Raw genomic sequence first — 25,950 nt, 5'->3', positions numbered from 1 at the left:
GTGTGTGTGTGTGTGTGTGCATGCACACACGTGACAGCTGCACCAAAGACCCTGTATGGTTTGACATTTGGTTTTGGTACGGGACGTTAGGTCTTCCACACATCACCAGCGAAAGAGTGGCACCCAAACCCATGCACACTTTGAGGAAACTCAAAAAGTATAGATTCCAGCCAACTTGTAAAAGAAGGATCTTGAAGTAATCGGGACTACTTTCACCAAGAAAATGTACTAAGAAAAACCTGGCGCTAGAGGCCTAAAAAGTTGTGGGAACAAATGGTTGTAGACAATCTCATGCCTACGGCTGAAGATATTGCAACGACTCAAAAAATTTTCAAGGCCTGCAACGTTCCTCCGTAATACTGGCCGTCAGTTATCATAGAGGAAATCATGTCTGAAAATGTTGTTTCAAGGGTAAAATATTGTGGCTGTTGATTCTCTGAGCGTGTGTGCATTTTGCTTCTCTGATGCCTTGTGACAATTTGTTTCTTGGCATGTGGACTGATGCAGAGAGTAAATACTGTATTTTACACAAATATGACTCAGGTTAGGCAGATCTGGAACTTATAAGATTATTAAGAATGTATCAAGGTATGTATCAAGGTTGTTTTGACTTTTGGACTTTGGATTGCATCATGCTACTCAGAAAGCAGAAGCTTTTACTTTCTATTTCATTGCCTCTCAACACAAGACCGGCTTGAGGCGGGACACGTGAAAGGTGGGGTTAATGCGCATCGAAGGGGGAAGGGCAATGCGGTAGGCAACAGGATTGACCAGCCGAAGGATCTTGAACGGCCTGATGTAATAAGGAGCCAACTTCACATAAGGAGCCAACACCACGTAAGGGCAGATTCTTGGCTGAAAGCCAAACCCGTTGCCCAGGGCGATGTGTAGTCCCTGGGTGTGCTGCCTGGGAGGGCACATGAAGCACCCATTCCCTTACAGGCCCGGGTGCGTAAAGCCAATCCGGGGGGCCACCACCCAGATCAGGCTCAGTAAGGTGAGCCTGCTTGACTGCGTCCTCCCATTGGATGGGCGCCAGGATCCAGGTGTTGGGGACTATGGTTGTGGGTTCGATAGAGGAGGGGGTTTCCACTGGCAAGATAGAGCATCAGGCTTGGCGTTCTTTGAGCCGGGTCGGAATGACAATATGAAATCTAACCGAGTGAAGAACAATTCCCACCTGGCCTGGCGCGGATTAAGACGTTTGGCCTGCTGGATGTAGGCCAAGTTCTTGTGGTCTGTCCAGACTAGAAAGGGATTTTTTGCTCCCTCAAGCCAGTGTCTCCACTCCTCTAAAGCGCCAGCTTTACTGCCAGTAGTTCACGGTCACCCACATCGTAGTTCCGTTCCGCAGGGGTGAGGTGATGGGAGAAGAAGGCACAGGGGTGCAGCTTCTGGCCAGGGCCAGACTGCTGGGAGAGGACAGCACCCACGCCTACCTCAGAGGCATCTACCTCTACAAGGAACGGAAGTTCTGGGTCAGGCAATTGGCTATCTGCTCGGTGTGAGGACCGAGTCGCAGCGTAAGAGGGTGGGTTTGGTGGGACACTACCCCGGGCTCCAGTAACTGGCCGTCTATAGCTGCTATGGGCATGGGTTCCCTCAAGGGGATCAGCGACAGGGCCAGCTTCCTGGAGAGGCCAGAATCCAGAAAGTTCCCTGCCGCTCCAGAGTCTAAGAAGGCAGGCAGGCGGACCTCAAACAACCCTGACACTAGCGTGGCATTGAGGAACACCCCCTGGGCCTGAGGTAGAAGCACGTTGGCATGTCCCGAATGCTCGGGGCAAGCAGAACGGAGGTGCCCAGAGACCCCACAGTAGAGGCACCTGCCTTCGCGCATGCGGGCCTCGCGCTCCTGCTAACCCCCAAAAGGCTCTTCTAACCCCCGAAAAGAGCCTGAGACAGCAGGTGGGCCTCTCCTCGAGTCCTTGACTTAAAACAACACTTAAAAATGAAAATTTAATAACTATATATATATATATATATATATATATATATATATATATATATATATACAGTACAGGCAAAAAGTTTGGACACACCTTCTCATTCAATGCGTTTTCTGTATTTTCATGACTATTTACATTGTAGATTCTCACTGAAGGCATCAAAACTATGAATGAACACATGTGGAGTTATGTACTTAACAAAAAAAGGTGAAATAACTGAAAACATGTTTTATTTTCTAGTGTCTTCAAAATAGCCACCCTTTGCTCTGATTACTGCTTTGCACACTCTTGGCATTCTCTCAATGAGCTTCAAGAGGTAGTAACCTGAAATGGTTTTCAGGTGTGCCTTATCAGGGTTAATTAATGGAATTTCTTGCTTTATCAATGGGGTTGGGACCATCAGTTGTGTTGTCCAGAAGTCAGGTTACTACATAGCCGAAAGCCCTATTGGACAACTGTTAAAATTCATATTATGGCAAGAACCAATCAGCTAACTAAAGAAAAACGAGTGGCCATCATTACTTTAAGAAATTAAGGTCAGTCAGTCCGGAAAATTGCAAAAACTTTAAATGTGTCCCCAAGTGGAGTCACAAAAACTATCAAGCGCTACAGCAAAACTGGCACACACGAGGACCGACCCAGGAAAGGAAGACCAAGAGTCACCTCTGCTTCTCAGGACAAGTTCATCTGTCTGAGTCACCAGCCTCAGAAATTGCTACCAGACTGCTAGCAGAGTGGAATTACTAGCACTATTTTTAGTCACATTTTGATTTGGGATAACATGATCCTGTGATCCTGCAGTGACGTACTTATTTTGCCGTACTTATTTTGCCATACATTTGGTGTGAATTACTTAAATGTACAGTAGAACACCCTCAGTGGTTAGAATACCTAATAACGGACAGCATTAAAATTGTTACATGATTTTAATAATATTTAGTCATTTAAACATGACCAGTGATCTATGTAGTCCTGAAGTGGTCCAGAGTTTGTGTTTTCCGCTTGCTGCTGGTTCAGGGGAAGCTGGAACGTTTTGTGAGCTCCTTTGTGACTGAGTAGCCTCAGTCAAGGGTGGATCTACCGGGGTGGCATAGGGTGGCATTTGCCTTGCCACCCCTGCTGCCACCCCAGTTGGCAGCAACAAATTAAAAGAAATGTTATGGCCAATTTGACATTTACGAGCGCGAATCTCCAATGTCTGACTGCAGTGAATGTAGCACATCAGAGCGGCAAGAGACAGATATTATTGGATTTGTTTGGAAAACTGAGTGGCGTAAAGCGAGGGAGACAGGAGTCACAATGAAAGGAGACACAAGAGGAAAGAAGTTAAAACTGGTTAACTGTCAAGCAAGAAATGGAATTCTAATGAAAGCACAATGCTAGTATAATTGCAGTGCTGATTTTGAGATTATTAAAGTCAGGTAAAAGAACATTATTTTTCTAACTATACATGTAATGTTAGCTATTGGTCTGAAATTTTTCTGTGTAATATGGGCGATAAAAGCTCATAATGATTCAACGTCTTATACAGAAAACATTGTAGCTAAGTAAGTTACTTTGAATCTTACAGAATGAAAAGGAAAGGTAGCATACATAGTTTTTTCTCACCAAAGAGAAAGGTGAGAGAAATAGAAAATGAACAACTGAGCAAGGTAAACTGTGAAGAGGCTGAAGAAGAGAGAAAAGAGGTGGAAGGGTAGAGAAGAGGTGGAAGAAAAGAGAAGAGAAAGATATGGTTATTGTTGTTTTTGTTGTTTTTAATGTCTCTTTTTTGTGTAAACAGTAAAAATGTCTTCAACATACTCAGGGACAATGTGTAATAGACAGTAAAAGTGATGTCCAGTACATTGTTTAAGTGCCATTATCCATTTATTTGCACAGTGTATTTATGCTTACCCTAGTACAGCTCAGTCCACATATCTTCATGGGTAATTTTTTTTTGGGTAGTTTTTTTCTTGTACAAATGCTACCATTCTGACACAACTGTTTGCTATCTCCTATTAAGTGAGATCTCATTGTATGGTCACTTATTCCTTATATGAACTGTTTCACAAGAAACCTCAAATGCAAGACATTAATTGTCTGAGATTAGTTTTGTCTGTATAAGTTTGTTAATGGCAAATGCCCTTTCAGAGTGTCTACATACTAATTCTCATCAAACTGTAATTAAATTAAATATATGTATGTGTGTCATATGTTGCCTTTTATAACACCCTAGGCGACACAAGAAAAGTACAATTAACTTAATTTTGCAGACATAAATGATTGTAAAAGGACACATAAATGATACAGACACTAACAAAATTCCAACATTAACTTATTTTTTTTTAACTACAACACTGTGCAAAAAAGATCTACAAATGGTAATCTGAACATAATACATATTACATATAAACAAACAAGCAAACAATCCATTTGATGCAAGTGCACTGAAAAGCCTGGTTCTTTTAATTGTATTCTTCTAGCCTAGACCTAAATCTCTTCTTAGATTTGAATATCCTTTAGATTAAACAAAAAATATTTTTTAAATAAAAACATATTTAATCTAATGTGTTTTTATCTGTAGTGTTCTTACTGGCAAATGAAACTGTTTCAAGACATTTTTGTGACCATATAGTGCTATAAGACCATAGTACTATATACTTTTAATGTAAGTATGTACTTTTAACAGTAAGGTTAAGTACCTGGCCCATTCAATAAATTGTACTACAATTTTGTAGTAATGTCAAAAGGAAGCTTTGTGAATTACTGGAGCTTTTAATGATTAAATTATTTAAATGACATCACAGAAAGGTTAATTAAAGCTTTTTAAAAATATTGTATACATTAGTTACACTTGACAAAAATATAAACAGCAGGTACAATTTGAGTCAAACTCGTGCTTTGTTAACATAAACCACTGCATAGAAAAAAAAGGTTCCAGAAGATATTTTTTTAGCAAACCTCTTAACTAATAACAAACATAGTTTTGTTTATATTTTAATCCAGCTATCGTACTTGAGCTAGTTATTCATGGTTAAGGTGTGGGAGTTTTATATGATCTCAAATCAAGATTTAAATCATTAGTATTCTACTACAGACGATGCCATCTCCACCACGCTCCACCTGGCTCTTACCCACTTGGACAATAAAAATAACTATGTCAGAATGCTGTTCATTGACTTCAGTCCAGCAATCAACACCATCATCCCTTAGCAACATGTCCTTTTGCAACTGGGTCCTGATTTTCCTGACTGAAAGACCTCTATCAGTCAGGATTGGTAGCAGCATCTCCAGCACCACCATTCTAAGCATCGGTGTCCCACAGGCCTATGTGCTCAGTCCACTGCTGTTCACTCTACTGACTCATGACTGTACTGCAAAGTACATCTCAAACCACATCATCAAGTTTGCTGATGACACAACCGTGGTGGCAGGCAGGTTAATACTTGAAGCTTGAAGGGCTCTTGGTACTGACCGGCTTTTGACCATTGCCATCAAGTATGTAAGGGCTGGTCCAGCCAGAAGGGAGTTACAGTAATCAAGTCTTGAAATTACAAGAGACTGAACAAACACTTGGGTGGCCTCTCTAGATAGGAATTCTCCGGAGAAATCTGCATGACTGAGAACAACATTTACAGCATTACATGAGAACAGTAACTTATCATCCATGATAAGAAGGGATGAGTTGAGAAAACTGAAAATCCATGGGAGGATATTACTTTACCAAGAAAGCCAGTGTAGAGTGAGAAAAGAAGAGCATTGAGCAGTGATCCTTGTGGAACGCCAGTAGAGAAACAACAAGGAGCAGATGTGTCCCCCTGTCATGTTACCTGGTATTAGCGCCTCTCCAGGTACAATGCAAACCATTGCCATGCAGAGCCGGGAATACCTGGTGAGAACAGATGGGAGGACAGACGGGAGGATCTAGTGGTCCACTGTATTAAAAGCTGTGCGGAGGTCGAGGAGAATCAGGACTGATGACAGGCAGATTTTGCTCTATGGAGCTTCTCTGTAACTGCAATGAGAGCTTTAAAGACTGGTTAGGGTCCTGTAGATTGTTCTAAGAAAGAGAGACAGTTGGTTGTAGAGAGAACGTTCTTTGAGAGGAAAGAGAGAAGCGATATAGGTCTGTCATTGCCTATGTCTCAGCTGTCTAGAGTTGGTTTCTTTAAGATAGGGACAACTCTGGCAGTCTTAAAGATGAATGGTACATGACCTGAGGATAAAGAGCTGTTAATGATAAAGGAGATGAAATAAGGTTTTTAGCAGTTGTCTGGTATTGTGTGGATGGAACAGGGTCTAGCAGACAGGTGGTGAGATTGTTAGAGGTGAGATGCTGTAGTAGGTCATCTGTGAAAAGAGGAAAAAAGCAACAGAGAAGAAGGGGAAAGACTGTGTCTAAATAGGTGGGTCGAGGCAGGGGGAAGGAGAGAGCCCATTCTACTTCCTGAGGAGACTGAACAAAGCTCATCTTTCCCCTTTCATCCTCACCATGTTCAATAGAGGGACTGTGGAGAGCATCCTGGGCAGCTGCATCACTAAAGAGTGAGAGCAGCTGATCATCAGGGCTCTCTCCTCTCCATCAAGGACACTTGCACCACACATTGCGTCGGCAAAGCCACCAGCATTGTGGACTGAGCTGAGACCCCCACTTACCTCACGCACAGATTACTGCTGATAAATACTGTATACAAAATAACTGTTCTCTCTTACCTTAGTAACTGCTGTGTGCACATATAAGCTGACTGCATATAGCTATGTAATTGCATATTACATACCTCTGCACCTGCACCTTGCACATTTAGTACTGAATGCTGTATCAACGTTATACTGTCCTGTCTGCTTATTGTGTCTAACGTATGTTGTATTTATCATATTTACTGTATTGTTCTGATTCTGTTTTTGCATGTATGTTCACGCTTTATGTATCTGTCCTGAACTGTTTCTGTTCCATGTTTCACCATGGTCCTGGAAGAGCAAGGTTGTAGCTTTAACGCATCTTACAACCACAGTCTCTTAAAAAGCACTGTATATTGTTATTCCTTTTCTTCTCATTATTATAGTCTTTCAAGCTTTTCAAGCTTTTTCACCACACCACACAATAAGCACACTAAATGTTAAAAATTACATCTGATTGCACACATTTTTTTTTTTAAGGTGGAACTGCCTTTTAGGTGGAATCGCAGTTAAGCAGCGCAAATTTCTATATTAAAAGTTTTATATCCACCTCTTAACAACACCATAGTGACAACTTGAGACATCTTAGCAACACAATAGCAACCACCTGGGACACTATAACACCACCTAGTTCCATCATAGCAACCACCACTTGAGAGACCTAAGCAACCACCTAGAAACCCACAGGCAACCACCTGGGATGTTACAGCAACCATTTGGGACACCACAGCAACCACATAGCAATCCTCCGGAACACTAAACACCTAGCAACCCAGCACTTAGAATCACCTGAGATAGCATAGCAGCCCCCTAACAAACACTTTACAACACATTAGCTAGATTGTATAGCTACCTAAATGGGAGGAAGAAAACTTCTGTTCAAGATGCAACAAAAATAATGCCATTATGGCATCTTAACATTGCACATGCAATTTAAAACAAGAGTGTCATATTCATTGCTGTTGCTTTGCTGCTGTGTCAAAACTGCCTTACCATTTTCTAGTCCTGATGGCCTGTTCCTCTGCTAATTTTCTCTGTTTTCCTTATTCTGCACACATCACACAGCCAACAAGCTGCTTTTTAATTAGTTAATGAGTTGAAACAGGTGTCCTTGATTATGTCCTTGGCTATATTCCTCTTAAGGAATCCATCATAGATAAATATTTTTCTAAATATTTTCAAGACGAGTTTTGGCCCAAACTCGGTCCCTCTGCTCAGAGTTACGGTCACAAAAGGCACATTTAGTGTTTCCTTTCTGAATGTTCTGCGTCAGTTCCGCTGAGCAGTGGCAACATTGCTGGTGAAGGACTGGGACAGATGATTGATATTGTGGAACACAGTCGTGCTGTCTTACATGCGGCAGACTACCGCAAGGTAAGGGATCTGATATCTCAGATGCAATTCAATTTGATTCAACTTTATTTCTGTGACGCTGGATCCAACCCTCATTTGAGCAAGCCAATGGAGACAGTGGCAAAAAACTCCCTCAGATTGTCAGGCAGAAACCTTGAGAGAAACCAAGACTCAAAGAGGGACCCATCCTTCTATGCTCAACACTGTATAGCACAACAAATAACAGAATAAAATAGACCAAAAAGTCAATGTAGGTAAGCAGTGGTGGGAGTGAATCAATGTGAAGATCCAAAGCAGATCTGGCAGCACTGGGACAGAGCAGTCAAAACAGGGCATCTAAATATATAGGAAAAAGGAAACAGAAAGCAAGGAAAGACAAAGGGGTCAGAAGGATTGCAGCAAAACTGGGAGGTTTATACAGCGAGACAAGGCTGATTCAGATGGTAGACCCGACCATGAATGGACTCACACCAGCAGGGGGCAGAAGTTGCACTCTAAAACGCAGGCTGAAGTTATTACTTATAATAACAAAGTAAAACACAAAATAAATACCCTTCCTATTAGGCCTTGAGAAGCTTTGGTATGTCATATCAATGTCTATGTTTAAATGTTATATTGTGGTACAGAAAAATGTATGACAATGAAATAAAGAATATAAAATATAGAAATAAAAAAATCACAAGCGGGCAGAAAGTGTTTTGAATCAAGTGTGAAATGAGGTTTTAATTCACATTACTGTGAAGTTGTGTGCAGAAACAGTCCTTAAGTTTAATCTCAACAATGAAACTCTATATCTACTCTCAATGTACTACACAGGGGAGAGGAAGTGGTTTTTAAACAGGGTTTACAGAGTAAACACTGTGTGCTGCTTTTTTTTAGAAAAATGAAAGAAGAATGAAAAGTTCTTTCAAGGGGCGGATCTAGAAAAATATTTATGGGGTGGCGAGAGGGGGGCACAATAACAATAACCTCATCCTTCTCTTCTTTCTCTCTTTCAACCTCTTCTCTCTCTTCTTCCACCTTATCCTTCTCTTCTATTTCTCTCCTTCCACCTCTTCTCTCTCTCCTTCAACATTATATCCTATACATTCTCTCTCTCTCTCTCTCTCTCTCTCTCTCTCTCTCTCTCTCTCTCTCTCTTTCCACCTCATCTTCATCGTTTACCTTGCTCAGTTATTCATTTTCTATTTCTCTCACCTTGCTCTTTGGTGAGAAATAAATGTGCATGCTACCTTTCTTCTTAATTTTTGTAAGATTCAAAGTAACTTTTGTTTTCCGTGATAGCTTTTATAGCCTACATCACTAACGTCAGCAAAATAACGTTCTTCAACCTGATTTTTTTTTCATTTCAACATTAGCATCGCATCTTTACTAGCACGGTGCTGTCATTACAATTTTATTTATTAATGGGTTGTTAATCCGTTTTAACCTCTTTCCTCTCGTGTTTCTTTTCCTCGCGACTCCTAGCTCCCTCGCGTCGTCTCTTGCCTTTCTGCCGTTATCTAGTGCTGCATTCACTGCAGTCGGACATTGGAGATTCCCGCTCGTAAATGTCAAATTGGCCATAACAAGAGTAGCAAGGCTTTCTTTTATGCCACCCTGGTAGATCCGCCTATGCCCATGAGCATGAAACTCGCATAGAACAGCGTATAGTTCCCCGCCCACGCAGAGATGAGATCATGCCCGATTATGACATTCGTTTTCCCGACGCAATAACGTGTTGCCTCCACTATATATTGAATATTATAATAATATTGAACAAGGTTGCTCATGTACGGAGAGACTACGTAATAAAAATATCTCTGGTTTGAGGTTTGAGTTCACTCCGGTCTTTTGCTCTCGTTGTTTGGATTCTTGTGCCATCTGGCGGTCACAATATGTTAACATCATAACAACACCATTGACAGATCACAGATCACTCCAATCAATGGGGGCTATATATATATATATATATATATATATATATATATATATATATAAATATGTGTGTGTGTGTGTGTGTGTGTGTGTGTATACTATACACATTTTAAAACAATCTAAACAATATTAGATTGATTAGATTATTTTTAGATTTTAAGATGTAATTAATTATTCATATTCATTCCCTGATAATTGCCACATTTACCTTGGATTTATAGAAGGAATTTGACACAATAGAACAACTTTATTTTAAGTTCCCTGTAGAAATTTGGATTTGGGGAATTTTCAATTAACCAAAGCATGGTATGATTATGATTAGTTAATTAGTGGACAAGTACCTGTCGCTATAAAAATGAATCAGGAATCACAAACAAGCTCTGGAAAGCTTTATGTAGATTCATCATTGATAATATTGATCCTGAATGTAGTCTTTGTTTAGTTAATGTATTGTTTGGCTTTGAATATCATAAATGCAATAAAGTCAGAGAATATTACCTTTTTAATTTCATTATTATTTTGAAAATCATAATATTTACAAATGTTAAGTTACTAAAACCTGAATTTAGCAAATTTGCTAAACAAAATAAGCTGGACAATATAGAGAGCGTAATTCTCTTTCAAATCAAAAGGCTGTTAAAATCAAAGGCTATATGCCTATTTTTGTAAGTGTCCCCCCGGTTCTTTTTTCCTTTTTTATTCATTACTTTTATAATCTATATATTTGTCATAGAATTGTCTGTATATGTTTCATTCTCACATTTAAAAATAATTTTTAATTTTTTACATTTTGTTTAATGTACTTTAGATGCTTTACCACAGGAGGGCAGCGTGTCCACAGAGCCGCGAAATCTCTTAGATGACGCCACCGAGCTGCGGCAGTCAGCCACATGAACCAGGAAGAGCTGGAAAGTCCTTTAATTTTCCAGTCGTTGTAGTTTATTATGCTTACATTTGGCTTAACAATGGTTCGACAGTAAGTGGACGTTTTACCATGATTGGATTTTTTCATGCATTTTGTCAAAGACATTTATTTTTTCCTTATAAAATGTCATGCTATTGTAAATGTGAGGACTGGACAAACAGTGTGCGCGAGCGTGCGTGCGTGCGTGCGTGTATGCATGCATTTATCTCTCCAACACTGACTTTAGGCATAATAAGGGTATTACTAGACGTTTGTAATGAAACTGTAAGTAATTAAACATGTATTCCATGGGTGATAAGTCGTACTCCAATCATACTTCCACCACGGACGCAAATAACATGTAAATATTTAGGTGGCGCAGGATCAGGTACGTTAAGGTAGGGCTGACAATTCTCCAAAGCAGTGATTAATAAATAAATGAAATGTTTCTGTACTTAATACTTATTGTGGCTGTCTGGTCAAAGCTTTGTCTCTTTTCTGCTTCAGTGGTGAAACACAGTACAACAAGGATAAACTACTGCAAGGTATGAACAGTGTGAATATAAACACTGAAAAAAACTTTATATTTTTGCTGCAAGGATGTGGGGTAATGTTTTGTGCTTTGACTGTTCATTTAGGTCAAGGTATTGACACTCCTTTGTCAGAAGTGGGAGTTCGGCAGGCAGAAGCAGCAGGCCTCTACCTCCAAGATATTCGTTTCACCAATGTTTTTGTCAGCAATCTGCAGAGAGCCACACAGGTGTGTGTTTGTCTTAGGTCTTTTGCTCTGCTGTAGTACACTGTATGTCCAAAATATATTTTTAAATCAGGTTCACTCTAAATCAGTGAACCTACTGTAAGGTGTCCCTGTTGCTGACACAGGTGTTCAGTTTGTAATGGGTGAAAACGCGGGTGGTGGAGGAGCTAGCAGAGAAAATACACTTAATCCTGGCTTCCCTCGAGGCACACACACAGGACACACTCCATGCGGGGTAGAAGACGGGTTTAATAGTACATAAGCACCAACGCATCTCCCCATTACTGTCCAGATAGCTTAGAGTAGGTACATCAGACCGGAGGCCATGCTACAGCTAGCTCACCGTCTTCATAGAGAGGCACAACTCTGGCGCACATGCGCAGTAGTACAATACACGTAAAACCACCGTTACAAGTTATACACACAGATTGTGTTATTTTCATAGCAAAGCATTGCCACTCCAGAGCAGCTGCACATAAGTGTCACATGCTTATTAATACCATTGATATGCAGGTGTCTTCAAACATCTGGACATATGAGACCAGTTTCCCAGACCCAGATTAAGCCTAAGCCTGGACCAATAGTAATTCACAATTGGAACTGTAATGTGGTCTAGACCTTATAGATTCTAGGGAAATAGACCCACAGTGACCCAATCTGATGGGCCACTGACTACAAATATTCTATAACTAAACTCTAAGAACATTGATGTAGACCTAAATGATATGGGATTTATGTATGTTTCTCTTTTATAACTTTTCTTTAGACTGCTAAGATCATTCTAAGAAACAACGTCCAGTCCTCCAGTGTTGAAATGGTGCTGGATCCTTTACTTAAAGAAAGGGTGAGCTTCTTGTTCTACACAGCAAGAAGAGAACATTGATCTTTTTCTAAAGAATGCTTTTACTAAATAATGCTTGCCATGCACTGGACCTTTAAATAGTTGATTACCATGCTTTATCCTAATCTTATTTTATCCCTTAAATTTCTCATTCTTACCTGTTCACTCACTGAAAATCTTGAAACAGGATCCCTCTTCTAAATGTACCAGCCCCATGCCTTTGCTCAGTGTGTGCTGTGTTTGACAGGGTTTCGGGGTTGCTGAGGGCCGGCCAAAAGAAGATCTGAAGAACATGGCCAATGCAGCGGGTCAGGCCTGCCGAGATTTTACACCACCAGGAGGAGAAACACTTGAGGAGGTAAAATTTTTATATGTGGGCTGCTTTTATAGGGAATCTGTTGGCTTGTTGGATCAAACAAATTTTGAGTATGATGAATGTTCAATCAATCATCATACCATTCTGTCACGTTTTATGTGAAAAGCAACCTTTGCTAATGTAATTTCTCCCATACCTTAAAGAAAGCTAATAGAACAAACTAACAGCATGTCCGAGTGAACTCTGGAGGTACTATGCCAAGCAAAACTAGAAAAAACTAAGCTAGCTACCAATAATTTCGTGAAGGCACAAACCGACCTCCAAAAATGATAGATTAGAGAGCGATGCAAGTAAGAAAATAAGTGCCTTAGGCTTGGTTTTGGATGACTCCCGATAGTCCGCTGTTCGGATGTGGAGAGCAAACACCATTAATGTATCTTCTTTAATATGACATGTTTTTTACTACAGCCTTTGTGAATGTTGTGTGTGACGCATTACTACACCCGATGCAGTTGTTAAAAATCAGAAAAAATAAATGCTGTGAACATATTGATGACATGTCAATAGAAGCTAAGTTATAAAACTTGGTCACCTTAAATTGTGTGTGTCTTAGGTGCTTTCTCTAAGGTGCTTTCTCTTTTTGTCCTGAATGCTCACCGTTTGCATATTGGCTGTGTAACTTGTCCCTGATCACCTGACTTAAACACGAAATATCTCCAAACATGACTTTTAGGACTTTTTCTTTTTTTCCAAGTTGCCATGGACCTGTTGCTTTAGACTTCATTCTATGTGCTGTTGTTATGGTTACGTTCCGTGTTCATCTTCCCTACACAACCTTCACAGAATCACAGAAACCAAGTACCACCATATTAAAAATTCTGGAATCAATTGGTAATATTGGTTTTTATGCCATACCTACTCTAAAACTGAAATGTCTGTTTTATGCTTTTAAAGAAAAAGTTAGAAATAAAAGCATAACATGTCAAGTAAAGCATAATGTAACATAACATAGCTTGAACGAGTCTGTGCTGTTTGTCAGTTTTACAGATATTGTACAGTGTTAAAAACCACATAAAAGCAGAACATAACATTCTCAGCTATCTTTGAATCTCATGTAGAGATGTGGAACTTGTGATCATGACTTTAAGCTTGTAGTTAAACAGTGTAATTTATAACATTAAAAACAGAAGGTGTGTGTGTGTGTGTCTGTTTGTCTGTCTGTCCAGGTGAAGACACGCTTCCAGAAGTTCCTTACATCCATGTTCCAGCGCATGATGGACAATCACTGTCGTGCTGGTCAGCTTGCATGTCCCACTCCTTTTCCAACACCTTTATCCCAGCCCGTAGTTGCAGGACTAGCCAACGATGGAGTCGCTGACCTGCCAATTCACGCTCTGGTTGTGAGCCATGGTGCTTATATCCGCGTTGCAGTGCGCCACCTGGTGGACGAATTGTGCTGCAGCCTGCCTGCCGGACTGAAGATGAACCATGTGTATTCAGCCTGCCCCAACACGGGCATCTGCAGGTTCATCATCACTCTAGACTTGGGAGAGAGTGGCCCACAACCCACTGTGGTCCACTGCATCTTCATCAACAGAAAGGACCACCTGGCCATTCTCAAACACTTAAAGAATGATTAGAGGCTTGGTGTGGCATTAAAGCTAGTGCGCACATTCTTTTGGTTCAGAAGGGCAATGGCTTCTCCCTATTTACTACAGTTAATATCATTTAACTTATGGAAGGATAAAACATGGAAGAATAAGCATTTCTGTGCGTGATTTGTGTAACATTGTGTTGTTTATATAGGATCTTGAAATAGCTGTAAAATGTCTACCGAACAATTTTATACTTGCAGTGAGTAGGGTGGAATGAGAACATTTTTGAGTAAATACCTTAATTGTGTGACCGTAAACCAAGACCATCTTTGTTTTTAGTTTCTCTTAGGCTGGTGAGGTTTATTTCAAATGTCTTGCCATGTTAACACGGACATGCTAGGTGTTATGTTCAGAATGGAATAAAATGTGATATAATTTTTGTTTTTTTAAGATAGATTGGTAGATGGCTTGATCAATAGTGACAGCCTTATATTCATGCAGTACCGTTGAACTTTAGGTTTAACGCTGACTGTTTGGTACATATTGCAGGGTAGACTTTAGCGGTCAGTCCAGTAGATGGCATTGTATCACTCGATTTGGACCATGTGACGAGGGGAAGGAGAGAGAGTGAGAGAAAAGAGGACACGTCCCCACAACCGCCCACACTGTGGCCGCAAGCAATCACGGTCTCTGCCCTTTTATTTTGTCCTGACCGGCCCATGCTGGAAACGCACTGGTCTTCGAAAGCCTGTCATTTCATTGACCGTGAGTAGGCGGTGGTTTGGTTGGTTTTGTCACGCATGGAGGAACTGGACAGCAGAACACCACGGCTGGTCCATAATCTAGTCTCGAAAGTCTGCGGCCTCACATTCCTCTTACACACAGAGCCGCCCACTGTCCTGCACCAAAAATACCAGCCACTGTGCGGTCTCCACTTAGACCTATTAACACACAGTGTCCGATGGGAGCCAAAGGTGTTGAAACTGTATCTCTCCTATTAGCTGCCCATTAAATGGTAAACTGTAAAGTACACTTTTATAGACCTGGTTTGATGGTGAGATTTGGCTGGACTGATTGGACCTCCATTTAACTGGTGTGTGTGCATCTGTAATTATACAGCATGCCCCTTTAGAACTATTTTGTTCTTCTGGATAGGAAGTACCACTCGTAAATGTACAGCTTACAATAAAAACATAGTGAAAAACTGAATTGTAGATGCCCAAACAAAGTCACATGACCAGAATGTTTTGGGATGTATATGTGGCCACTGTTGAAGCATTTTAGTCATTCCTAGTTTTATTGTAGAACAAAATAAGCTCAACATGTATTTTTGTTTTTTAAACCCATAATATCAAAGAGTATTTCAGAGCATCATCATACAGGCTGTATTTAAACTGTAACTTACAAGGAGTTTTTAGTATATTGAGTATGGTATAGTACAGTACCTAGAAAGTCTTGACTTTAAGTAACTTGTACAGTAAACATGTAATGTGTTTGATAGTGTGAAAGTTTCTGTGGAGGTCACTCTATTCTCAATTGCCTTCTCACATAATTACAATACTGCTAGAAAGTCTGTGAAACTCTTATAATTCTGAAATAGGTTTAGCACCTTATCATGCGTCCTAAAAGTAGATGAAGAGAACCCCATTATTAATTAGCATATTATTATTCATATTTTTTTGTCTGCTTTTAATATAAAAATGCTGTGGCCCGTTGCTATAAGTAATTTGCTATTAGTACCAGTAACTTTAAAATTGTATGCAGAAATGTTAGGTTAAGTGTTGATTGGCTTCCATGCTCCTTTCACAATTTGTTTATGTTTTAAGGTCTAGATTTGACTTGGTCATTCAAAAATGATATATTTCTGCCTTAAATATTTCTTTGTAGACTTCTTTGTGTGCATATGGTTGTTGTCTTGTTTCATTAGCCTTTCATGGTTTACAGATGGATGCCCTGACATTCTCCTGTAGAATTTGCTGTTACAATTCATAATTCATAGATTCATCAATAATGGCAAGCTGTCCTGGGACTGAGGTAGCAAGGCACACCAAAACCATGACACTGCCACCCTCCATAGACTCTTATGTTGGAATGTGGTGTTTAACCATGGCCAAGCATTAGGTCTCCCTTACTCCCTTACTTTAGCTTATGATTAGTCTTATGAAACAAGCATTTTATTTCCTTCTGGTCTCTTAAGTAGAGGTTGCATGTGGCTGCATGTGTGTTACATACACTTACTTAGTGTCATAAGTAGGATCTTATGTCCCAGTGCAAAAACAAATCAATGCCCCCCCCAATTAATTATTTTTTTTTTCTTTTATTTCTGTCTCAACCTCAATCTAAATTCATTCCATCCCCTCTCAAACTATGAAGGTTTACAGAATACAGATAATAGTTAGAGTAAGGGTACTCACTCATATTCAGTTGAGGCAATGTGCCCTGTCATCAGCAAAATCATCCAAGTCCAGGCTTCAGTACTTCAAGTCCAGGCTCTGGCATTTTAAATGGACAGAATACCATTAAGTCCCCCCTGTCCTGTGCTGCTTCTCAGGTAGGACTTGATGAGCTTTAGCTTAGAAAATGAATGCTCTTTTGTCGCCACAGTTGTAGCAGTGCACACTTCACTGAAAGAAGCTGCCAGAGTTATTGTCAATGATCACCATTTTGTCTAGGTTGGCATCGTTGATTGCTTCACTATTCTGGACTTGAAGCAAGTTCTAAAAGAGAGGAGCTGCTCTAGAAGATACATTCCTGTTTTAGAAGTCTGCTAAAAGCATGGCATAAGGCTCATCAGCCTCTGCATTCTCCAGGATCCTTGAATTTAAAGCATGAAATAGTCTCACTGACAAAATCTCTCATCCTCATACAGGTTATGGCAGTTTTTCACTTTTATTTTTCAGGTCACCTCAAACATGCTTTGGACTCCCCATTTCTCTGTAATTGTGCATTTTTTTCACATGGTTCTCCTCAAAATGTACACAAAGCTTTGGCTGCTTTGTTAAGCATACTGTCTGTTTTGATTATGACTATGATTAGGACCAGCGTGTGGTCCAACGTGTACACCAACTGTGTAAACATAGTTCCTCCACTGTGTTATGAAATTGTATAATTTCTGCTATATTTTGAAGAATCGTTGAGTTTAGGTTATGAGTGTGCGGTTACAAGAGTATAAGGTAAGAATAACAATAATAGACCGCGTTCTTAACTTCTAAACAGCCAAACGAACCAAATGCCAATATGCAATTTTCCATCAAATGCCACTGTACTGGATACAAGTAATATACATCAAAATCTGCAGTACGCCTATGACGCAAGGGCATACAGTTAAAAGAATGTTATAACTTCCAGACTGATTTAGCATAATGTCCTACACACCTTGTGGTACCAAAAGTATATTTACACACTTATTCTTAAACATGACTTTCTAATGATGCCCAATTTGGCTGCACCTCTACCTCCTTGAGGTTTAATTAGTGGTTTACTAATAGGCACTTCCCTTGCCTTCTATATAAGGACAAGCCCGGCAGTCTAGATTGGGCTTTTCGGATATCCGGTAAGGGCTTTTTTCACCAGAAAAGGCCCCCAGTATCAGGTTTCCTCTGGGTCTGAGGTGGACCTAGACCACAGCTTAACCACATTGGCTCCTGCCACAGAACTTTGTGGGGCCACGGAGGTAACAAGAGTTCACACATGGATATTGTGTTTTTCCAGAGTTTATTTGCCCCCTCTTGTTCAGGAAGTCAATGTGCTAACTGCTGCAGGGGGTGGGAGGTGAAACTCAAGAAATAACTCATTTACGACTACGTTCATAACCGCTGTTTAACCTCTTTTACCTCTGTTGTTTGGGTGACTAACAGTGCGCAAGAACAAGGAGGTGACCATAGTGGTTTGCCACCTACAGTTGAAACCAGAAGTTTACATACACTATATATATTTTTTCTCACTGTCTGACATTAATTTAGAATAAACTTTTCCTGTTTTAGGTCAATTAGGATTACCAAAATTATTTCTATTTGCTAAATGCCAGAATGATGAGAGAGGGAATTTTTAAGGCAATTTTTATTACTTAAGTCAAAAGTTTAAATACACTAAGATTACTATGCCTTTAAACAATTTGGGACAGCCTATATGATGATGTCATGTCTTCGGAAGCTTCTGATAGGTTTATTGGCAACATCTAAGGTCAATTAGAGACACACCTGTGGATGTATTTTAAGGCACGACTAAAACACACTGCTTCTTTGTGTAACATCATGGGAAAGTGGAAAAAATCAGCCAAGAAATCAGGAAGAGAATTGTGGACTTGCACAAGTCTGACTCATCCTTGGGGGAAATTTTCAGATGCCCGACGGTGTCTCGATCATCTGTACAAACAATTATATGCAAGTACAAACAAGATGGGACTGTCCAGCCATCATACTGCTCAGGAAGGAGACAGGTCCTGTGTCCCAGAGATGAACGTGCTTTGGTCCGAAATGTGAATATCAACCCAAGAACAAAAGAAAAAGACTTTGTGAAAATACTGGCTGAAGCTGGTAAGAGTGTGTCATTATCCACAGTGAAACTAGTACTGTATCGACATGGGCTGAATGCCACTCTTTACTCGACCCATTACTCAAAAAAAAAAAAAAAAAAAATGCCCATTGACCATTGTTACATTGGTAACCTGAGAACACCATCCCAACTGTGAAACACGGGGGTGGCAGCATCAGGTTGTGGGGTTGTTTTGCTGCAGGAGGGAGGAAAACAACCCCACAAAATAGATGGCATCTAAAGTTCTGTCAGGAGTGAGGGCCAAGAGTCCTGCCAACTATCGTGAGATGCTTGTGAAAGGATATCCAAAACATTTGACCCTATTAATAAAGTTTAAGAGCAATTGTACCAAATACTAAAGAAATGTATTTAAACTTTTATTCTGGCATTTAGCAAATAGAAATAATTTTGGTAATTCTAATTGTCCTAAAACAGGAAAAGTTTATTCTAAATTCATGTCAGACAATGAGGGAAAAATGCATATGTGTCTTTTTATATAGTGTATGTAAACTTCTGGTTTCAACTGTAGCAGCAGTACAACTGACTTAATTTAAAGAAAGAGTTTGGTGGAAGGTTTTTTTCAAATGTAGGCATTTAGCCAAGTAATGTATGTTTGCTGACTGCAGCTTCTTTTATTTTGTAATGAAGATACTGGGCTAATGTAGCTAATAAATGATTGAAGCTACTCCACCGGAGCAAATGCATGCTTACGCAAGTACAGCCCCAGCGGTGGCATTGGCTGTTAGTACAGTCTCACCTGTGGTATTTGAACGCTTTCAAATGGCAATTAGCTTTAATTCTACTGGTTTATCAAATCTGCTTGCTGATTAGTCTTCCCCCAGCATACATCTTACTAAAATGCTGCAAAAATAGGGTGACATCACGTTTGTTACTTGTTAAAATACATTGCAGAAGTTGACCATGCTTATGGTAATATTAAAAATGAAATATTATTATTTGACAGTTTCTTATTGGAATTCTCTGTTCCACCTTAAATGGTACAGACTGTGCATGTGCCACAATGTAACTAGGATACTATTTTAGGGTGGAACTTGAGCAACCACATGAGCAAGTTTTTGCCAGATTGATAAACTTAACACAAGCTGAGGCAAGTATGTGGTGAATTACTGATGCAGTGAGCACAATGCTAGGTATATGTTTATTTACTTGTTAACTACATTCGTCATTACATCCAGTACACAAACGTCAGACACTAAACATGTCTTAGCTAAGTAAAGGGATAATTGTGTACTAATTGTGTCCTCACACAGCAAAAAAATAATAAGCTAAATTATATTTCTCATTATGAGATGTGCAGTCCTTTTAGTCCTAGTATAATTGTCTCATTGCATACCAAAAACACACAGGGTAGCTACACTGACTTTGCTAAACAGCTCCTAGGTGTGAGTGAATGTTGTACCCTGTGATGACCAGACACCCTGTCCTGGGGGCTTTCTTGCCTTTAATCCAGTGAGTGGGTCTGGCATGGCTCCAGACCCAGTGTGACCCTGACTGGGAAGAAGGAATAGAGAATTTTCTCAGGGCTGGGATCGAGACTTACTGATCAAATAAATAAATAAGATAAAATAAGATTTATTTAGTATTAGTACTAATTTTTAATGAAAATGAATTTGCTTACATATAGTGGAAAATGATTAAAAAAAAATAATATAAATAAACTAAAATATAAATATAAAGGGTGCCAACTTTGCATTGCCTTTGCACTGCATTGTCCTTTCTAAAGTTTTTCTAATATCTGAATGTGGAGTATGCTAATTCATCTTTTCCCATTTGTCTTCACCTTTTACCATTTGTCTTCATAGGGTCACCATGGGCTCAGAGACTGTGTAGTAGAATGTGGATGTGAAGTCGCTGGCAGCATCTTGCTGTGAAGTCATTGCCATATGATTACGCCTGCTAACAGATACAGGAATGATATAAACAGCTTCAAATGGCTGTGTAAGAGCAATCCTGCCAGACTCATACTCCAACACCATTTAAAATAACCTTTTCTTTACTTTAAACTGCTGGCTGAGAGGCAGAAAGAATCAGCTTGTACTTTGTCTGTTTTGTTCTTGCCATAGGAATTGTCTTAGGGAGTCAGTAAATGGCCTAGACATTACTGGATTATATTTCCTAAAGATTTAACAATCATTAAACAAGTAATCAACTATTCTTGATCACAGAGCAGCACTGAAACATTAGTAATGACTAATGAGGGCTAACTTGCACATCTTATGCCGAATGTATTTGGGTGTACCCCTTACATATTCCCCGTACATGCTAAAGTGCCAATCGTCTTTAACACATTGACAGAATGTCAGAAGGACTTCCATCAGTATCTGCTGCCTCAGAATCTCCCTTGTCTCCACTCTCTCACCCTGTCAGCTGAGTCAGATCAGGATCCTCCCCTGGGTACAAACACACACACATACACCCACAGCCCAGCTTTGGTTCCCATTGATCAGTAGTTCCTTATCAGTAGGTTTTTCAATTTGGTGTTGTTCCATAGATGATTTAAATAATTTCATTTGCTCATCATTTGCAATAATCATTGTATACACTATCAAAAATATTCAGACAGCCCTTTAAATTAGTAAATTCAACTATTCAGGTATATGATTCTAAAACAATATCTAAAATGGTAATTGTATCTCCTATTTGATAGTGATAGTGATGTGTTTAAAAATACATTCATTGCTCAGAAAGTTGAACACATCATTGTAAAAAACAAAAACCAGTATTAATAGCATGTGTCTAACTTTTCTTGGCAGATTATACCAGTTGTGTGTGCAAGCAATTGAATGCCTGTATATGTAATCATAGAAAATAAATATGAAAAATATGAAAAAGTAAATGATAAGGTTTTGATAAGACAGCAACTTTTTGTGTATATGTAAGTACTACTTCAGTGGCAGCGTGTTGTAATGTCCAGTTTACTCTTTTGGGGGGTAGATCCTTGCTGAGTCACTAATTTCCATGCAGCACCTTTGCCAAAATGTGCAACAGTGCCCCAATACTGCTGCAATGCAGTGAATTATTTTCTGGTAGACAAGGTGAACTCCTTCTTCCACCAGAGGGCGATGACATCAAAAACATTATCTCTCACTTTTTGAAATGGAAAACTTAACTTTTTAATGTGCTTCATTACAGTGCCATGCACTGCCCTTTGGTTGTGATCTAGAATGCATCTATATGTCATCTTTTTTATTCTCTGATTGCCATACCAGGTTAAACAATTAGATGATTTTCTTGTGTAATTGATTCTGTTTTTCCTTGCTGTAAATCACAAGAAGCCTGTATACTCTGTGTGATACAATGTTCATATTCCTTCGCAAAGGGCATTCATCTGAAAGTACAGCATTACAAGTGGATAGATTTTAAATTACTGTAAAGATGATGAGTAAAGTACTTGTGTCGCTACCCACTGCAGTATCTTTTGGCATAGTGACAGAATCAGTATCTACAATGACCTACTGACAGTAACTGCAATTTGTGTGTGTGTCTGTGTGACTCCCCTTTCGTCAGCAAAACTACCTTCCTTCATGTTTCTGGCTTGCTTCCCCCAGCCACTTCAAGCATGCATGTGCAGTTACCACTTAAATCAGGCAGTGGGGAAAAGCGCTCTCACACCTGCTTCAAGAGCTGCCGATGCACTTGACGCCTGGAGAGGGTGAGAACGTGCAAAGTGGCCCACGAATGTCTGACAGAATATCTTACATTCCCAGGCTGGGCAGTGGAGTCTGTGGCCTGGTGTTGGGTTCCAGCCATTGGAGCCTTGGGAAAAGACATGGGAACAAAGAGCTGACTCAGCACTATAAACTCCTGAGATATCTTCCTCTCACTTGGAAGTCGGGGTCCAAATTGGGATGTGTCTCACATTTTTAGTGAAACAAAAGAATTAAATGTGGTTCCTAAGATTGCCTTTAAATTTATCCTCAAAACATTTAATAACATTTCATTTCTTTGCTTTAAGATGCTTTTGGGTTTCTCAGTGTTGGGTATCTCAATGTTTTAGGTAATTTTCCATCTGCACTGTGAAGCGCCATTTAATCAGTTTTGCTGCATTTGACCAAATCTGAGAAGTAAGCATAGCTGTATCCACTTATTTTATACCATCGAACCTTGTCTGAATATTACTGTGGTATATGGTATGATCACAAGCAGGCCGTAGCAATATATAGATGGCCCTACATTTTCTCTTTTGTGCCATCTCATCTTGTGTTATTTTAAAGCTGAAAACAAAAGAAATGCATTCAGTTTAGACTACATTAAATATACGTTATTCCTAAAAATGTCAGGCTAAAAGGAGGCTAAAGTCCCAAGACAGAGCAGTACTTTTACCACAGATTAACCACACAAACATAAATAAACACAAATCAACAAATACTCAATTCTAAAAGTTTCAAATCAGTAATCACATCAATCAAAGGTTAAACTCTTTAATGGTTTAACCAAATATATATATATATATATATATATATATATATATATGTGTGTGTGTGTGTGTGTGTGTGTGTGTGTGTGTGTTTGATTTATTTCAAATATTTGCATTGACATTATTCATTATAATTTAAAACATTAAAAATCCAGCCAGTTTTCAGACTCATGTAGTCAATGCTGTTTACTATCTTCTTCTGAGTTTTGTACAAATGTGTGCAAATCCATTGATTACTGTTATTTGCAATTTGTGGCCTTTAGATACACTTGCAATACTTTATTAAGGACACTCGGCAAAACATGAAAGTATAACAATTTATAGTATAAAAATAACCTCTTCATAAAGTAAAATAAACAATTACCATAACACAATTTGCCATAACACAATGTTTCCTCCATATCAAGAGACGTTTGAGATATTTAAATACAAGTTGCCTTAATAGCTATGAAAAAATGTCTTTGTTCCTGTAATGCCTCCCTCCTCCGTGGGGAGCTCATGGCTCAAGACATAAGCTCTAATGAGCAATGGTTAAGCTCCGCCCCTCACCTGAAACTCCAAGCACACAGGTGCTGTTAATTAGGGCTTCCCAAGATATATTTTTTTGGGGGGTATACCACTCTCAGACCAGGCCCTGTGTCACCAGGGAGATGGCTGGGGACACAGAGAATAGGATGTCCACAGTGCTGCCAAGTTCCCCCGGAGGAGGACCAGGTCTTCTGCTCTTGTTCCAGCGGCCTCACATGCCACTGCCACTGCCACGCACCGTTGGGGAGGGGGGTACTGTAATGTCTCCCTCTGCTGGCCTCAGTGGGGAGCTCATGGCTCAAGACACGAGCTCTAATGAGCAAGGGCTAAGCTCCGCCTCTCACCTGAAACTCCAAGCACACAGGTGCTGTTAATTTGGGGACTGACTATGACTTCTCAAAAGCGCCTCACTTTGAAATGCTCTTTTTGGAGTCACTGTAGCCCTATACTTCATGTGCTTGTGATACTTTTCGGTTTTCTTGGTTTGTGACTGTAATTATAGAATTGCATGCCTGGCTGTTTTTTGACCTCTGCCTGTCCTGATGAGTTTTCCTTAGCCCAAATAAAATCTCTGCATTTACAGCCTGCCTCAACCAGTCTGTTACAGTTCCTTAGAAGAATGACTGACTGAAAAACTTTGTTATGAGTTTAGAATTACTGCTGATAATTTGATAATATAGAATTCTATAATTATAAAAATTATATAATTATAAAAATTAATTATATAAAATATAATTAGTTTATTCTGTGATTCCATATATCTCTTATATAACATTAAAGTAAAGTAATTCATGCTGATTATCTTTGTTATCTTATAACAAAGGCACCTGTTTTGGTTTCTTGAAGGAGACCAATAAAATGTTGTTTGTTTTTTGTTTGTAATTTTTTTAAAATACATCTTATCTGTGTGTCCTGGCATTATTTGCCTTTAGAAAAAACAACTGACCAAAGAGATAAGAGTCCTCACAGTCGGTTTATTTAGCAGAATAACGCTGCTATTTAAATGTTCCACTGTGGTGTTCTTTAAGTATTGATCCAATGTTAAGTCTTCCAAATGAGCTGTCACTCTAGTTCTCATGGGCACTAAGATCATTACTCAGACAATAATATGTACCAGAGCATGCCAATTCTGTGACAGTCTATTGGCACACAATTTATTCTTCTCTGACAGGACCACAGACAAATCGCTGTCCGCTATCTGCTTTTGGCTTACAGATCAACTATAATGAACCCAAATAGACACAAACTAAACAAATGGACATACGATCCTTATTTTAATAATATTGGGAGATAAAGGTAATATAATGAAAAACATAAAACTGAAGAATTGTTTTTAAAAACCTATTAATCTACTTAAAATGTCAAACTAGAATCAGGTGCACCACAGTAGCTGCATATTATTAGAACAGGGTTAGAGAGGATTTGGGATAGCCTGTTTTATTTAAACAGAAGGCATTTAGTTTGGTTTGTTACCTATAGGTCATGTGATGTCATTTTAGGACTGTTGAAGACTTCATGTATCCTGGGCTGAATTTTCTAGGATAGTCTGATTTGGCTACATTAGAAGTTGTTTCACTTGTAAAAAAAAAAATGGACAGTAAAATGGCAGATTTTTTGGTTGTTTTGAGATCTTTTAAATCCTTTACCATTGGGTATATACCAGATGTTGTACAACTTTTCAAATTGGCCATGCTAAAAATGCTGGTTGTACTTTTCACCTACTTCATCTCAGTGAACATACTAATCATACTAATCAAGTCAGTCATGCTGATTCACCAGCTTGATCAGGCTAGTCATACTGGTTAATCTGTTTAGTTATGCTTGTCATTACTTGTCTACCCACTGGGTTCTAGTGGACATACTGTTTCACCAATTTCATACTGATCATACTGGATAACACTCCTCAGTCTTGAGACTAAAACGTCACAGTGGTTTGTTATAGAGATAACATGCTGATATAGCATACTGATATCTAGGTTATAGAGATGGCAGATTGGTAGACATGTATGTTTTAAAAATCAGTATTGGACAACTACTTTTTAAAGTAGTTTTTAAAATCTGTCATTTTACTTTTTGTTACATTTCTGTTTAAAGTGTGGCATTGCGCTACATTTAAAATCACAGTTGTTACTGAAGAAAAAAATGTAATAAAAAACAAAA

The 25,950-nt window shown here is 39.3% G+C and overlaps 1 protein-coding gene across 4 annotated transcripts; it reads left to right on the top strand.

Annotated features, from left to right (window-relative positions):
* Positions 1 to 10,722: 10,722 nt before the first annotated feature.
* tigarb (TP53 induced glycolysis regulatory phosphatase b) lies at positions 10,723 to 14,730 on the top strand. 4 transcript variants are annotated; one of them, XM_072672692.1, is made up of 6 exons: positions 10,738 to 10,854; positions 11,290 to 11,327; positions 11,421 to 11,542; positions 12,306 to 12,383; positions 12,628 to 12,738; positions 13,923 to 14,730. In XM_072672692.1, the coding sequence occupies exons 1-6, from the start codon at positions 10,823 to 10,825 to the stop codon at positions 14,334 to 14,336; spliced, it is 795 nt and encodes a 264-aa protein (XP_072528793.1). In that variant the 5' UTR covers positions 10,738 to 10,822; the 3' UTR covers positions 14,337 to 14,730. The 4 variants fall into 4 exon arrangements, with proteins under 4 accessions (XP_072528796.1, XP_072528793.1, XP_072528795.1 ...); XM_072672694.1 differs by lacking the exon at positions 12,306 to 12,383; XM_072672691.1 differs by having other exon boundaries at positions 11,290 to 11,542.
* The last annotated feature ends 11,220 nt before the right edge of the window (positions 14,731 to 25,950 follow it).

This window comes from Salminus brasiliensis, chromosome 2, assembly GCF_030463535.1.
Source record: "Salminus brasiliensis chromosome 2, fSalBra1.hap2, whole genome shotgun sequence".
In the NCBI taxonomy this organism is placed as follows: domain Eukaryota; kingdom Metazoa; phylum Chordata; class Actinopteri; order Characiformes; family Bryconidae; genus Salminus; species Salminus brasiliensis.
The sequence above is the reverse complement of the archived record's forward strand: the minus strand, read 5'-3'. Positions and strand labels throughout refer to the sequence as shown.